This window comes from Panthera uncia, chromosome E1 (assembly GCF_023721935.1).
Source record: "Panthera uncia isolate 11264 chromosome E1, Puncia_PCG_1.0, whole genome shotgun sequence".
Classification (NCBI taxonomy): domain Eukaryota; kingdom Metazoa; phylum Chordata; class Mammalia; order Carnivora; family Felidae; genus Panthera; species Panthera uncia.
In genome coordinates this window covers 25,479,026-25,496,803 of record NC_064814.1, presented here as the reverse complement: position 1 = coordinate 25,496,803, position 17,778 = coordinate 25,479,026, and the positions used below count along the sequence as shown (strand labels likewise).

The following is a 17,778-nucleotide window of genomic DNA, read 5'->3' as shown; positions in this document are numbered from 1 at the left end:
TAAAAATGTTCTGTGAGAAAACCACATGATGGGTTATAACCAAGGAACATATAGGTTCCTATAGGAAGCTTCGTGGCAGAAGAATGGCAGTACGGGGGGGTTGCCAATGATTCTAACATTACGGACCTTCTTTGTTGCTGTATTGCACAGTTCGTACCGCCAGAGAATTGTAGTCAGTAAGGTTGTATCTTCAGAGGCGCTTGCGTTGCTCAGTTGGTTAAGCGGCCCACTTCGGCTCAGGTCATGATCTCACGGTTCATGGGTTTGAGCCTTGCGTTGAGCTCTGTGCTGACAGTGCAGAGCCTGCTTGGGATTCTCTCTCTCTGCCCCTCCCCTGCTTGTGCTCACGTGCATGGTCTCTCAAAGTAAATAAATAAACTTAAAAACAATAAGGTTGTATCTTCAGGTACTAGAAGATCTTTCAGGAATGATGCATCCAGAAAAATGTTTAAGTTGCCCTTAAAAAGTGTTTGTACATGTTATTCCTTCATGTATCGTATTCTTGTAGGAGAGATTAACAAATAAATGAAGTAACAGATTTCAAGTATTGTGATTTACTGTCTTGTGTGTGTGATATACTGTTTTGAGAAAGCAAGGTGTAAGGGGCTAAAAAGTAATTAGTGGGGAAGGGTGTTTACTTAGGAAGGCCTCTTGGAGGAGGTGATTTGCATCCTGATGGGAGGGATGTACGGGTGTACAGAACAGTCTAGAGGAATACATGTTTCAGGATGACCAAATAGCATCTGTAAAGGCTCTGAGGCAAGGACAAACTGGCATGTTTGAGGAATGGTTTTCACTTCTCTTCTCTGAGACTTTTTGTTTTAACTACTGTGTTGACTTAACCCTTTTGTAAGGGTTACCCAGAACATCCATCTTTACAAATATAAGGGGAAATTCTCATTCCCACCCTACCTTGTAGCAGCATTGACACACTCAAATACTTTGAACTTCTTGAAATGCTTTCTTCCCTTTGCTTCCAGGACACCTCCTCCCCTGGTGGCTCCTGGACCTCTAAGTGTTGGAGTTCCCCAGAGCTTAAAGCTCAGCCCTCCTCTCTACATAATCTGGGTAGCTCAAGTCCCATGTCTGTAAATGCCCTCCACACGTCTGTTCACAGATTTGAATCTCCGGCCCTCAAGCCTTTCCTGAACTGCTGCATCCAGTTGCTTTCTTTTATAATTTTCCCACATATATATTTCTGACCTGCTTAGGTTACCCCCAGTAGAAATAGCCTTCTTTGAAGGCCAATCAAAATGCCACAGTTTATGCAAAGCCTCACCTGACACCCTGTTAATGACCCTCAGATCTAGTTTAGAGATCAGTTCAAGGCAGAAGTTTATATTGCATCATTAACAGACATTTCTTACTGGAAGTGCTTCTAGTGAAATAGGTCAGAAGCAACTTGTGTTGAATCACCTAAGCTGTTCTGCTAAAAATGTATTATAGGGGCACCTGGGTGGCTCAGCTGGTTCAGCGTTGGGCTGTTGGTTTCAGCTCAAGTCATGATCTCACAGTTCAAGGATTTGAGCCCCGAGTCAGACTCTGTGCTGATAGCACAGAGCCTGCTTGAGATTCCCTCTGTCTCCTTCTCTTTCTGACCAACCCCCCCCCCCCACGCTTGTGCATGCTCTCTTTCTCTTTCAAAATAAATGAACTTAAATAAATAGGTAAGTAAGTAAATAAAGTATTGTTAAAGTGCTAAGTCTGGGAATGGGCAAAAAATGTTACGGTAGGGTTGTTCATCCAACTGAATTATATTCACCAACAAGCTGCAAAGAAAGAAGGCTTGGAGAACAAAAGACCAAGAATAACCCAAGACAGTCCTGAAGAAGAACAATAAAAACACTAACCTGCCCTACTAGATATCAAGACTCACTATAAAGCTGTAATTATTTATATTTTGTAGTATTGTATCATCTGCCCTTCCTGTGTCCTTTCTGCACAATTTAGTGCTAAAGCTGGTAGTTAGGGCAGAGCAGTATGAAGCACCATAGGGTGAAGTGGGGTGGGGGTTGGGCAGTATGTAACCCACACAAGCTTGGGAGTATATCATGAGGGAATAACCTAGTGGAGAGAGGTGCCAGGGCCCTGGCAGCGTGAAGGACATCCATGCAAAGGGGCAGTCTGGCTTTGGGTGTCAGATCTTAAACAGGGTGACAAAGACCTCCCCAAGAAAGATACCCTAGGCATAGGGTGTGAGAGCCTGAGCAGGTGAGGAAGGCAGCATCCACATAGAGTGGGGATGGGGGAAATCTGGACTGGAGACTCAGAAGATGTATGTGGAGAGAAGGACACTGGCTGGAAGTGGCAAGAAAGAGAGACCGCAAAAGATTGTGGCCCTGGAAGTCAAAGGATGAGAGGGCTTTAGAATGGAAGCAGTTGTTAGCAGGCTCAGCTGGTGTGGAGACGTCATGTAGGATGAAGATCGAATTTGTAGGTGTAGGTTTGAGCAGTTTGAGTTGCAGGGCCAGTAACAGGAGTGAATGTTGAAATCAAGAAAAGAGGAACAAGAAAGTATCAGGGACTCAAAACAGGTAGTTGTAATGGGAAGAGGGAAAAGGACAACGTGAGTTGCCTGAGCAGTGGAGGGGGTGGGAGGGAAGGTACTCTTAGTATGGGAGGGACCTTGTTGCTTGTGTACTTAGAAGGTCCAGTAGAAAGAGAAATTGAAAACAAAGTAGTGAAGGAAGATCATTGATTTATCAGAATCCTGGAGGAAGGGCGGAGGTGAAGGGTTCACATATCCTGGCTATAATTAAAATCTACTTTGATGGGACACCCCAGTTTTTCCTAGTCCTTTGCTATTATAAACAATGCTGTAGTGAATAACCTTACACATAATTTTATGCTTGTATTTATGATTCCTGTAAGTGGGATTGCTGGATCAAAGCATACATTTAAAATTTTGATAGACATTGCCAAACTGCCTGCCAAGAGCCCTTTGTCCTCTCACTGGTGATGTATTGTACGAGTTCTTTACTGTTGGACACATTTCGAGTTCAGACATCCCTTCCTTACGCACAGATATGGAAAGAGAGAGAATGAGGTATTTAAAGAATCCTGTACTGTACATAATGTTTTCATGCTGTTTTCTAGCATATACTCCCCCCCACCAAATATCTTTTTCTGCAAAGAGTATCCCAGGTTGGTGATTATTAGTGGAATATGACGTTTAGAATTGAGAAAAACAATTTCAAATAAAAAGCAATTGGAGGGGGACCTACTTGTCAAAAGTTTAAGAGTTCTTTTAAAACCATATGACTTGAAATACTTTTGGACTGCTGTGAAAAGCTCTTGTTAGCAGGGTTTGGTATGTGAAGCCAGCCAGTGGTCAGTGTGTGGCTGCATTCTTCAGGGGATGTGCTTAGCATACAGAACAGGAAGTGGTAACAGAGCCAGCATTCTTGTGCAGAAGAATCTTCCATCCTCCTCCATTTGTGGTTGACCATTTAGTTCCTATTTCTTCACTTTTTCCAAACTTGAATTTGTATAGTAGTTGAACCTTATCCTGTAATCTTTTGTGATTAAAGATTCCTACTATAAAATGTGTGTAGTTAAAAATATCTAAACAGTTAAAGGGCTCAGTTTTTTTTTAACTTCTCATTTTGAAATATTTTAGACTTTCAGAAAAATTGCTAAAGCAGTACAGAATTCCTGGTTACCCATCACCCATCATCAAGTGTTAACTAACCATAGTATATACAGTTATTAAAACAGACAGTTGACATGGGTACAATATCATTAGCTAAACTGTAAACTTATATTAGGATTTTGCCAGTTTTTCCACTACTGTCTTCTGGTTCAGGATCCAGTCCAGCATCCCACCTTGCACTGAGTTAAGTGTCCCCAGTCTCTTCCAACATGTGACAGTTCCTCAGTCTTGACCTTGAGGCGTGAAGAGTATTGGTTAATTATATTGTAAAATGTCCCACCGTTTGAGCTTCTCTGGTGATTTTTCGTGATTAGATTGAGGTTATACGTTTTGACAAGAATGCTGCAGAAGCAGTGTGCCTTAGTGGTGACTACTAACTTAGATTGCTTGGTGTAGCTGGTATGTGTTGGCTTTCTCCACCGTCGTTGCTGTTTTTCCCTTTATAGTTCATAAGTGTCTTGGGGGATCTCCTCGGAGACTGTGCAAATATCCCGTTTCTCTTCAAACTTTCAGCTACTTATTTTAGTATCCGTCACTGGATCTTACAGTCTTTACTGTAGTGATCCAATGCTTATTTTCTGTTTTCTTCATCCATTCTACATTAACTTTAATTCTTCTGTGAGGGTGAGCCCCTTCCTCCCTTCTGCCTGCCTGCCTTCCTTCCTTCCTTCCTTCCTTCCTTCCTTCCTTCCTTGAACTCACGGATATTTATTTTATTCTGTAGGTTATCTAGTGGTATCATTTATTTTGTTGCTCAAATTGTTACAGCTTTAGAATTGGGAAGCTTTTTTCAGGTTGACTTATGTATCTTTCACTTCCTTTCTGGCACCAGCAGATGCCCCCCGCTCTTTTATTTTTCTGTGTCCCCTCACTACAGTTCACTGCTGCTCAGGGATTGAATGTGCTTGTTGATTGAAACGTGATTGCCTGTAGCATTTCTTTGATGCTTATGTTGTGTTTTTCCATTTGTTTACACTATATATTACCTCCTTTTGGATTTTTGTAGTAGCGTTTAGAATAGGGTAAAATAAAATACAATTTTAAGAAAAATGGATTATATGTTGTAATATTTCATGATTTTGCTTGTGACAAAGGATAAGGAATTTCTTCTGTAACTTCATTTATTGTATATAAGCTTTTTTCCTCACATATATCCTCATATGATAAGTTCAGGAACCAGCCACAGCTGATGGTTGGGGTTCAAAGAGAATAAAAGATGGAAAATTTACTGCTTTTAATCTTCAGTACTTTCTCCCTATTAATTTATTTATTTATTTATTTATTTATTTATTTATTCATCCATCCATTCCTTCGTCTTTACTGAGGTACAACTGACAAAATTGTAAGGTATATACGTTCTCCCCCTTTAAAATCTTGCTTGGAGAGGGGCGCCTGGGTGGCTCAGTTGGTTAAGTGACTGACTTCGGCTTAGGTTATCATCTCACGGTTCGTGGGTTCTAGCCCCGCATCGGGCTCTGTGCTGACAGCTCAGAGCCTGGAGCCTGCTTCAGATTCTGTGTCTCCTTCTTTTCTCTGTCCTTTGCCAGCATGTGCTCTATCTCACTCTGTCTCTCAACAATAAATAGATGTAAAAAAATAAATAACTAAAATCTTGCTTGAGAAGGGAAAATGGAATTAGTTCCTTCTTAGTGGGTGTTTGAAGTGAGATTTTTTTTCTTTTTGGCATACTTACTGGGTAGTGTGTTGACCAAGGTGCTAATGTATGTTGAGAATGAAAATTGGTAAAAATATAAATAATACCATTTGAAAATTATGGTTTTTTAAAGCTTGCATCAAAGATGGCTTCTTTTGAAGTAATTGGCACTTAAGTATTTATTATATTCTTATTGATATTTAATGTTTAGACAAGCTTTTAGAATAGGAAAAATAACTAATAATTTCATGTTGAAAACTGAGTACTTTGCTTTTTGTGTTAAAAAGTATTTATTGGGTGCCTGGGTGGCTCAGTTGGTTAAGTGTTCGAACTCGGCTCAGGTCATGATCTCACGGTTTGTGGATTTGAGCCCCACATCAGGCTCTGTGCTGGCAGCTCAGAGCCTGGAGCCTGCTTCAGATTCTGTCTGTCTGTCTGTCTGTCTCTCTCTCTCTCAAAAATAAATAAACATTAAAATCTAAAAAAAAAAGTATTTATTTAGTGCCCACTATACCAGATACTAGAAATATTATTAAGGTGCTCTCTGTGTCCAAATATTTTATAAAACAGGATTCATAATTTTTTAATATTAACTCAATTTCCCAATTTTAAATAATATTGAAGAATCTAGACTAAAATTTCTCCAAGCCTAAATTCCCTACTTTTCTGTAGTCATTGTGAATCGTTGGCATATCTGTCCTTAGACCTTTTTCTTTTATATATGCACATAGATAATAAATACTTATAATATCTTTGTAAGATAAATGGCTATATACTCTTAAGTATTTTCCTGTAGTTTGCTGTTTGTTTTTTATTAAAAAATGTGTGTTCACAGTTTTTCCATTTTGATAGAGAGCCACCCAAAGCACCCCCCCCCCACCCCGCTGCCAGCTTTTGATAAATTGAACAGTTGAGAAGGGTTAAAGATGATGATGACCCAGAGTCAAAGATCATATAACAAACATTGAAAGGCAGTGTGTTTTTTATAAAGTGAATCATGCCTTGATAATCTATGGCTTTTTGAGAGAATTAACAGAGAGCTAGCAGCCGTATTTTAGGCTTTGAAAAACACTTTGATGAATTTCCAGACCAAGAATATTTAAAGCTTATGGTTGCTTTGTGTTTGAGAGAAACACTTGTCTCATAGAGGGCAAATGTAGAGATAGAAACAAAGAAAATGAACAAATAGTTGTTTTTGTGAAAAAGGATTTCAATCTTGGTCACCCTTCGATTATTAGTGATATCTAACAGTTCCAGATATGGCAGTGGGGTGAGAGGAGGGTGCAGTAAACATTTCCAAGTGTACTGGAATGTTTTGCATGTTAAATATGCAAGATGATTAGAATAGATTTCAGGAGGGTTTCAGAGTTGTGTGAAAAGACGAAAGGATTAAATGGTGTGCCATTTATTGGTAAAGAGTTAGGTAAGACATGATCCAAGTGCTGATTTCTGAGCCATGATTATCTTTTAAACTAGAGGCTTAAGGAGGTGTTTTTAAATCAAATTAAAACAAAGCCCCCAAACCCTCATTTTAACAGAGTATGGAGCACCTGGGTGGCTCGTTCGGTTAAGCATCCAACTTTGGCTCAGGTCATGCTCTTGTGGTTCATGAGTTCGAGTCCCACATCAGGTTCTCAGCACAGAGCTGGCTGTGGATCCACTGTGGATCCTGTGTCCCCCTCTTTCTTTGTCCCTCCCCTGCTCGCTTGCTCTCTCTCTCTCAAAAATAAGTAAACATTAAAAAAAAAAAAGCCCCCAACAACAACAACAACAACAACAGGTTACAGAGATCTTATTATCCTGAGAGGTAGAGCAAGCCAGATATACCCAGTAAATACATGATCTTGTTATCTCTTGTATAATATTTCCTTCTTCCCAGGAGTGTTCCTGAACCTCTGAAGGCTGTAGAACAGGATGTGAGAATGGTGTTTCAGATCACTTTACAGAAGTAAACAAAAGTGATTAACTATTGGTTATTTACTCATCTGCTGTTCTCAAGACTACTGATGTTTTTCACTGAAATACAGGAGAAAATTATATTTCCTCCCCAGTGGTTGCTAGGGCTTTATTGTAATCTATAAATTATTCCTCCCCTAAAGCCAGCATTTTAAAATAAAGGAGAGAAAATATAAGTAAATCCTATGGAAATTCAGCCTATTTCCATCTATCCATTTCCTAGGTAAGAAACATACAGATACCCCTGTACAAATTTGCAGATGCCTTCTTCGGGACAGAATGAACATAACTTGTATGTATCCTGGAGACTGCCCCAGCGTGTCATTTTCCCATGGGCTGCCTCCCTAGTTGAGCAGATTTCTTTAGCTTCAATCAGGGCACCATTCGGCTTTATTGACTAAACAACTGTTGTGAGCCTTCTTCACGTCAGTCTTGATACGCTGGGCACTGGGGATAGGATAGGACAACAAATAAGATTCTCTGCTACTCACTACTCACCCAGGTCCATGGAAGCCCTTCATCTCTCAGTGACAGTGAAACAGCGCCCCCTTTGTTCAGAAATATCCTCAGGGCCAGGACATTCATACCTCTCCTTTAGTAATCAGAATTTTCTTAAACCCAAAGTATAATTAACATCTAGAGTTAGCCCATCTAACTGTATCTAGAGTTAAGGTCCTCAGTGTTTCTTTGGGTCACACACTCCTTTAAGAATCAAAGTTATGAAACTTTCCAGAAAATAAATGTACACACAGAATTTTGTGTTTCTCTTATGCCATACAGAGAGTTGTAAATCAAAAGAGCTTAAGAACCACTGCTTTAGACATTTAACTTTCACTTGTGGAGAAAGAAATGTAAACATAAAAATTAAGATATAAGGTGATAAGTGTTATAGTGGGGATTCATGGAGCTGGTTACCTCTTGTAATTTTGTCTTTACTTTCATGAGACTTAAAAATCTTTGACTCCAAAAGACAGACTTAGGGGGCGCCTGGGTGGCTCGATCAGTTGGGCATCTGACTCTTGATTTTGGCTCAGGTCGTGATCTCGAGGTTTGTGGGACTGAGCCTGCTTGGGAGTCTCTCTCTCCTCTGTCTCTGCCCCTCCCCCCTGCTGGCTGGCGCACACATGCTAGTGCTGTCTCTCTCTGTCTCTCTCTCTCTCTCTCTCTCTCTCTCTCTAAGTAAATAAACAAACAAACAAAAAAAGACAGACTTAGGTAACAGAGTTGCTTGCACTTTTATTTGGCTTATTTCAGATGAAGTCAAGCAGGCTACTTAGGAAAACACTGGACATTTCCAAGTTGTCCTTCGTGGAATAATTTATCTTCAGTAGTTGTAAACTTACAGTGTCTCAGAACATAAATACTTATGGGGCAGTGGTGACTAACACATGACCTATGTATTCTGTACAGGACTGAGCACACGAGGGAGGCGTTTGATGAATGGAACAACTGAAAATATTTTCTAAAGGCTTGTAGACTTTTAGCCTGATCTCTAAAACCAGTAAGGAAAGGGCACAAAGACCAGATAGCTTTCGCCATGGTATCTCAAGTGAAGCTAAAAGTAATGACACCTGTTTTCTTTTGTGTGTAGTAAAATACATACAGTATACAATTTACCATCTTACTCGGGGTGCCTGGGTTAAGCGTCTGACTTCAGCTCAGGTCATGATCTCACAGTTGTGAGTTCAAGTCCCGCGTCGGGCTCTGCGCTGACAGCTCAGAGCCTGGAGCCTGCTTCGGATTCTGTGTCTCCCTCTCTCATAGTCTGTATCTCTCTGTCTCTCAAAAATAAACTAAAAATTTAAAAAAAAACACACACAATTTACCATCTTACTCATTTTTTAAAGTACACAGTTCAGCCATGTTAAGAATATTCACATGGTTGCGAAACACATCTCCAGAGGTTTTTCGTCTTGCAAATAAGAAACTCTGTACCTATTAAACAAGTCGCTCTTTCCGCCTCCTCCCAGCTCCAGTAACCACCATTCTACTTTCTCTTCTATGAGCTGGACTACTTTAGGTACTCATCTATGTGGAATCATGTGGTATTTGTCTTTTGTGACTGGCTTATTTCACTTAGCATAATGTCCTCAAGATTCATCTCCATTGTAGTATGTTTCAGGATTTCCTTTCTTTTTAAGGCTGAATAATAAATACTCCATTGTATATATAGACCGCATTTGATGTATCCATTCATCTCTTGATGGACATTTGGGTCTTCAACCTCTTGGCTATTTTGAATAATGCTGCTATGAACATGGGTGAGCAAGTATCTCTTCATGATTCTGCTTTCAATTCTTTTGGATGTATATCTGGAAGGGGTATTACTGGATTGATCATGTGGCAGTTCTGTTTTTAATTTTCTGAGGAAATACCACACTGTTTCCAGGGCAGGTGTACCATTGTATAATCCCACAAACTGTGTACAAGGGTTCTAATTTCTCCACATCTCACCAACTCTTGTTATTTTCTGTTTGTTTGTTTTGATAGCCATCCTAATGAGTGTGAGGTAATATTGTAGTTTTGATATGTATTTCTCCAATGATTAGTAATGTTGAGCATCTTTTTGTGCTTTTTGCCTGTTCACATAACATCTTTGAAGGACGCCTATTCTATTAAAACACAATTTAATATGCATCGGAGCACCGTTCCCCTATAGGCATAGCACTGGAATCCCAAATCAGCGTCCTTCTTTTTGTGGACATTCTCCAGTGACATGCTCAGCCTACAATGTGAGAATCCCGTAAAAACTGGAGGGGGGAAATGGGTTACAAAATCAGTACATTTGATAGAGATTTGACAACCATGTAAGGCACCCAGTGCCACATGTTTGAAGAGGATGTGTTAAGGATAATTGGAATTGATAGGGCAGTGGTCTTCACATAAAGAGGCAATTGTAATCGAGACTTAGCTAAACAACGGGTGTTGGCGAGGGTGCAGAGAAAGGGGAACCCTCTTGCATTGTTGGTGGGAGTGCAGACTGGTTCAGGCATTCTGGAAAACAGTATGGGGGTTCCTCAAACATTTAAAAATAGAACTACCCGATGATCCAGCAATTTGCACTACTAGGTATCTACCCAAAGAATACAAAAATACTAATTCAAAGGGTAACATGCACCCCAGTGTTTATAGCAGCATTATCTACAATTGCCAAACTATAGAAGCAGCCTAAGTGTCCATCGACTGATGAATGGATAAAGATGTGGTATATATATGCACACACACACACACACACACACACACACACACACAATGGAATAGTACTCATCCATAAAAAAGAATGAATCTTGCCATTTGCAAAGACATGGATGGAGCTAGAGAGTATAATTCTAAACAAGTCAGTCAGAGAAAGACAAATACCATATGATTTCACTCATATGTGGAATTTAGAAAACAAAACAAATGAGCAAAGGGGGGAAAAAAAGAACAAATTTGATGGTTCCCAGAAGGGAGGTGGGTAGGTTAAATAGGTGATGGGGATTAAGGGGTACACTTGTTGTGATGAGCACTCGGTGATGTATGGAAGTGTTGAATCACTATATTCTACACCTGAAACTAATATTACACTGTATATTAACTCACTGGAATTTAAATAAACACTTAAAAAAAAAAAAAAGACCATTAGCTAAAACAGTACAACTTGGCGAATGACTGGTATAAAATAGGAATTGGAGGTCTCCACAAGTCACAGACTGAATGTCAAATAATAGCATGCAACTCCCCTGTAACTTTATATTGAATAATTTATATAAATGCTCCCAGTTTCCATTAGGTTCTAATAAGAATTTTCTCTCATTTTGCACATGCTATCTTATGAACCTACTGTTGACCAAAAGTGATGTGTTTTATCTTTTAACAGGTTAATATTTAGGCTTGTCTTTCTTCACTGTATCTTAGTTGGAGGCATTGTTAGTGACAGAATTTCATAATTTCTTTTGTAGTAGGTGCAGTGTAAGAATATTGTGCCTCCAGGGGCACCTGGGTGGCTCAGTCGGTTAAGTGTCCGACTTCGGGTCAGGTCATGATCTCACGGTTCGTGGGTTCAAGCCCCGCATCGGGCTCTGTGCTGACAGCTTAGAGCCTGGAGCCTGTTTCAGATTCTGTGTCTCCCTCTCTCTCTGCCCCAACCCCCACTTGTGCTCTGTCTTCCTCTGTCTCAAAAATAAACATTAAAAAATTTTTTTTCTTTAAAAGAACATGGTGCCTCCAAGCAAACACTGTAGCAGATACTTTTCCTGTCAGTGCTTTTACTAATCTCAGGAGCTTTATGTCACCACTGCTTGGGGGACCAACAAGAAATGCCACTTTTGAAAACTGTCCCCTGAAATTCACAGCTTTTCCCTCCTCAGCTCTCATGCTGTGTCCCTGAGATCCAGAAGTACAGCCCACACAGTGAGCTATTTTAATGAGTGTAAAATATTTTTATATGGTAAAAGTATAAAAGGGAAGTAAGTTACAGATAAAAAAACCTCATGTTATTTGGATAGCCCATGACAAATATAAAACATTTTCTTCGTGGGGTGCCTGGGTGGCTCACTTGTTTAAGTGTCCGACTCTTGCTGACCCAGGGCTCCATCTCATGAACTGTGGCATCATGTCCAGAGTCAAAACCAAGAGTTGGACCTTTAACAGACTGAGCCACCCAGGCTCTCCACATTATAGCTAATTTTATCAGCATATGGTTATTTAGTGTTGCACTTAAGGTGCAACAGTTAAACAGTTATCTTAAACTTACAAGGCAGTAATGAATAGATAGCTCCCAATTCATTAGTAGTATGAATGGTTTTCTCAAAACTTTCTTTCAAAGTGAAAGATAACTTCATCTAGTTATACTAATTCAAATTTATTGGGGCGCCTGGGTGGCGCAGTCGGTTAAGCGTCCGACTTCAGCCAGGTCACGATCTCACGGTCCGTGAGTTCGAGCCCCGCGTCGGGCTCTGGGCTGATGGCTCGGAGCCTGGAGCCTGTTTCCGATTCTGTGTCTCCCTCTCTCTCTGCCCCTCCCCCGTTCATGCTCTCTCTCTGTCCCAAAAATAAATTAAAAAAAAAATAAATAAATAAATAAACAAATTTATTTTATTTTTTTAAAAAATTTTTTAATGTTTTTTTTTTATTTTTGACAGAGACAGAGCATGAGGGTGGGGGGTAGGGGAGCGGAGAGAGAGGGAGACACAGAAGCTGAAGCAGGCTCCAGGCTCTGAGCTGTCAGCACAGAGCCCGACGTGGGGCTCAAACTCACAGACCGCGAGATCATGACCTGAGCCGAAGTCGGATGCTCAATCGACTGAGCCACCCAGGCGCCCCAATTCAAATTGATTTTAAACTTAATTTACTTTTTTCCTTTTTATGATAGTAATGCGTGCCTACCGTTAAAAAATTTAGAAACCGAGAAATATTAAAAGCAGTAAAAAGTTTTTTTACCTATTATCTGTAGCCACTTTATATAGCTAGAAGTTTGAGACTACATATATAGATTTATATTCTGAGTTTTGTAATTTTTTCTACTTACATGTATATGCATATATGTATGTATATATATGTGTGTGTATATACATATATATATGCCAACAAGGGCAAAAGAAAAAGCAAAAATCACTCATTATCCAACTACCCAGTCGCAACCACTATCAAAATCATCATTGTTGTAACAGAGCTTTTTCTAGCCATATTTTTTTAAATTGCTCATACTGTACTGAATTGTTCTTTTGTTCTGTTTTGGTTTTTGAAAGAGAGAGAGTGTGCGTGTGCACATGTGTGCACGTGAGTGGAGGAGGGACACAGAGGGAGAGAGAGGATCTCAAGCAGTCTCCTTGCTGAGGGACTCAATCGTATAACCGTGAGATCATGACCTGAGCCAAAATCGAGAATCAGATGGTTAACAGGCTGAGCCTCCCAGGCACCCCTGCACTGAATTCTTTCAGTTCCCAGTCTCATTTGCAAAATATTTTGAAAATTTTCATTTCAGGAAGTACCCTTCTACAACACAGTTTTTAATTGCTGCATATTAGTCTCTTATATGGATATGGTGTAATTTGCTTAATCTGTTTTGAAGCATTTAAGTTGTTTGCAGTTTTTTGCTGTTACAAATTATGTCATATGTACACTCTTTCTTTAGAAGTATATATATGTAGGGGCGCTTGGGTGGCTCTGTCGGGTAAGTATCTGACTTCAACTCAGGTCATGATCTCATGGTTTGTAGGTTTGAGCCCTGCAAACTGTGCTGACAGCTCAGCCTGGAGCCTGCTTCGGATTCTGTGTCGTACCCCCCGCCCCTGCCCCTCCCCCACTCACGCTCTGTCTCTCTGTCTTTCAAAAAGAAATAAATGTGGAGAATAGCACGCATTTTCTGGGATGAAGGTCATTGGCAAACACTTGAATTTTAACCATGTGTTAGAGCTCAAGCCCACCAATAGAGCCACGATACTCAGACTCATAAATGGGTAACTCATGCTGGAGTGGCATTCACATTCTGTGATGTTTTACGTCTCTCATCATTTACAAACAAAAATCGGGGGGAAAAAATAACAACAACCCTCAGAGCCTGGGATAGGGATGAAGAGTTGGGGGCAGGACACTGTGGAAGGGATAAAGAACTTTTTTTAAACTTTAATTTCAGTTATTTATTCAGTGTATATATATATATATATATATATATATATATATATATATACATATACATACATATACATATATGTATATATGTATGTGTATATATGTATATATATGTACACACACAAATATATGAATATATATATTCAGTCATATCATGTCAGTTATTTATAAATATTTAGTCTCAGTGTTATATTTGAGACTGACAGTGTTATAGTAGTTTCAGGTGTATAAGAGAGTGGTTCAACAGTTCCATATACTCCTCAGTGCTCATCAAGATGAGTATACTCATTGATCCCCTTCATCTATTTCACCCATCCCTCCACCCACCTCCCCTCTGCGACCCATGCTTTTGTTCAGGATAGTGAAGTGTCTGGTTTTCAGTTTGTTTCCCCCACACCACTTTGTTCATTTGTTTCTTAAATTCCACATATGACTGAAATCGTATGGTATTTGTCTGTCTTTGACTGGCTTATTTCACTTAGCATAATATTCTCTAGCTCCATCCATGTTGTCGCAAATGGCAAGATTTAATTCTTTTTTTATGGCTGAATAATATTCCATTGTATATACACACCACATCTTCTGGATAAAGAGCTCTTGATTTGCCACAGCAAATACAATTTACATAAACCTATATTCTCATCTGGTAATTGGTTTTATATTTGTTCAGCCACTCTTGGTAGTGAAATTTGCACTACATCAAAATTCATGATAGCAAATTAATATTAGGAGATGATAATGAAGGTGAAAATGTTCTAATGTTGTAAAGCTAAGAGTTTGGGTGATAAAGTTCTCCAAGTTTGATTGCTTTCATTGTCATTTCTGTCCACCATAGCACCAGTAGTTGACCGTATGACAAAAATGCTTTCTTATACTTGGGTAGAGTTTTAAATTTGAATTTGAACACACTCTGACTTCTCAGCACCAAAACCAACCTAAATCTCTCAGATGGTGTAATACAAAGCTTAGAGTATGCTTTAATTTTGATTGGTATATTGTTAGTTTTTAACAACGTTCTTTAAAAGTTAAAAAGGATAGCATTTTAAAGGGAGAAATAAAAGTCACTAAAGATCATCCCCCACCATAGCATAATTTAATTTTTTAAGTTACGTTTATTTATACTTTTGCCTTAGGCCATGTGTTTCAGAACTCTCAGAGTTGTGCAGAGTATATTGTTATAAATTGTAATAATTGCTAACACTTTAAATACTTAGTATGTGTAAGCACTTCACTAAGTCTTTTTTTTTTTTCTTTAATGTTTATTTATTTTCGAGAGAGAGAGACGGGGTGAGCAGGGGAGGTCAAAGAAAGAGGGAGACACAGGATCCAAAGCAGCCTCCGGGCTCTGAGCCGTCAGCACAAAGCCTGACACAAGGCTCCAGCTCACAAACTGTGAGATCATGACCTGAGCCCAAGTTGGTTGCTTAACCAACTGAGCCACTTGGGTGCCCTTCAGTCAGTGACTGTTACTGATTTTTTAATAGAATTTTCTCTCTGTAAGTCTTTTCCTTAACCCATTTAAGAAAACGGTTTAAAGTAAATGAATCATTTAAAGATTTTACCATAATTCTTTTTATTTTGTAGGATGAACTTTCTGATGTTAGCCAAGGAGGATCTAAAGCTACCACTCCAGCATCAACAGCTGCGTCAGATGTGGCAGTAATTCCTACAGATACTCCCTTAAAGGAAGATAATGAAGGATTTGTGAAGGTTGCAGATACACCAAATAAGCCAGAGATAAGCAAGCATATTGAAGTACAGGTAGCTCAAGAAACTAGAAATGTATCAATAGGTAAGTGACCTCAGTTCTTTACTTTCTGGCAAAGATCATGTGGGTATGAAAAGATACATTTTAGGAGTGTTACTGCTTTAGAGTTATAAACTTATCTTCAATTGTAAATAAGCTGAAAAGAGGTGATGATCAAATAAAATTTTGGACAGCTGAGTTTGGGGAGCCTGAAACGCAGGAGAACAGTCTTTTTCTGCCCCTGGCCTTAGATCATAAGTCTTCATCTTTAATTTCTCTGTGTTTCACTCCTTAGTTAGTAAAAAACAAAAACAAGGCGTTCTGGCCTGGGATACAATGGACTGTATCCCAAGAAACCCAAAACAAACCGGTTTCTGATATTGACTGTTAATTGAATATGACATGTTGTCTAACCCCATGTTTCCTAGAACCCACTCCTTAAAATTTTTTTATGTTGAAATGATGAATTTACAACCATTAAAGCAACAGCATTTTTATATTAGGGGCAGTATGGGATATATGCATTATTTATGTCATCTTGTCCTTTTCCTAAGGTTCTGCTGAAAATGAAGAGAAGTCAGAAGTTCAAGCAATCATTGAATCCACTCCTGAGTTGGATATGGACAAAGATCTCAGTGGATATAAAGGCTCGAGGTACCGTAAATGTTAAATTAAGACATCTTATCCTTCCTTTTCGCCTCTCCCAGAAGCATATTGTTCTCTGGTCTCTGGGCAGAAAAAATGCATTCAAATGTTTTGCTGAAGAAATGTTGGTATTATATTCCAGTTACCACTTTTGAAATGGTTTAAATACTTTGTGAAATGTTGCCATTGCAGCATCAGGGGTTAGAAACATATGGAAGGACAGGGGAAAAAGACAGCCAAGGTGTAACCAATACTTTCTGGAATTTGAGGAAACAGAAACAGGAGTAGGGGAAGTAACAATGTGAGCAAACTTTGTTCCTTCCCCCAGATCAGGAAAACGATTATGTACCCCCTTAAAAAATGACTTCAGGGTGCCTGGCTGGCTCAATTGGTGGAGCATATGGCTCTTGATCTCAGGGTCGTGAGTTCAAGCCCCGTGCTGGGCGTTGGAGCCTACTCAAAAACAAAAACGACTCCTCCCACCCCCTAAACTGTAATGCTATCATTATTGGAAGAAATCAGTCTCATTTTACATGGGGAGGCTGTTTAGTGGTGGCAAGAGAATTGTTATGTGTCATCTAAATCTTAGTCAATGTCATCTAAAGCATGTGGATGTTCAAGAATGTCACACAGGAGCTACTTCCCTTCTCCTAATTTCATCTATAACATTTATCCTTTAATAATAATGACTGTAAAATTACCATTGATTGATCACGGCAGTCGTGGTTAAAAGCATGAACCTAGAGTAAGACTATGTGGGTTCAAATACTGCCTTGGATTTGAATCTGAGATATATTTTTTCATCCATAAAAGAGAATTCTGGGGTGCCTGGGTGGCTCAGTTGGTTAAGCGTCTGACTTCAGCTCAGGTCATGATCTAGCAGTCCATGAATTCTAGTCGTCCATGAACTCGAGCCCTGTGTTGGGCTCTGTGCTGACAGCTCAGAGCCTGGAGCCTGCTTCAAATTCTATGTCTCCCTCTCTCTGCCCCTCGCCAACTCACGCCTCTGTCTCTCTCTTTCTCTCAAAAGTAAATAAACATTAAAAAATTAAAAAAAAAAAAAAAAAAGGAAGGAATTCTGATAATACTTAAGATGATTGTGAGAAGTAAATGTATGTTAAATCATTGGCAAAGGGCCTACTTTAATAAAATGTTAGCTGGTATTGTCATTATCCTCATTTAATATTTTTTATATATATATATTTTTATATATATAGTTTATGTATATATTATATGTATATATATATATATATTATATATATATATAGTTTATTTATTTTGAGAGCAAGTGGGGGAGGGGTAGAGAGGGAGGGAGAGAGCAAGAATCCCAAGCAGGCTCTGCTCTGTTCAGCACAATGCCTGATGCGGGGCTCAAACTCACAAGCCATGAGATCATGACTCGAACCAAAGTTGGACGCTCAACCAACTGAGCCACCCAGGTGCTCCTCATTTAATATAGGTTTTTTTTTTTTTTCATTTAATATAGTTTTAATTGCAACCTTATGAAGTAAA

General features: G+C 39.3%; 1 protein-coding gene across 4 annotated transcripts in view; it reads left to right on the top strand.

Moving 5' to 3' along the window:
• The window catches only part of SPAG9 (sperm associated antigen 9), a 130,775-nt gene that overhangs the window by 67,280 nt on the left and 45,717 nt on the right, over nt 1-17,778 (top strand). For all 4 annotated transcript variants that reach the window (XM_049637711.1, XM_049637710.1, XM_049637712.1 and 1 more), the window contains 2 exons: nt 15,459-15,666; nt 16,176-16,275. In XM_049637711.1, coding sequence (XP_049493668.1) covers nt 15,459-15,666; nt 16,176-16,275 — 308 coding nt within the window. The remainder of the gene's footprint in view (nt 1-15,458; nt 15,667-16,175; nt 16,276-17,778) is intronic.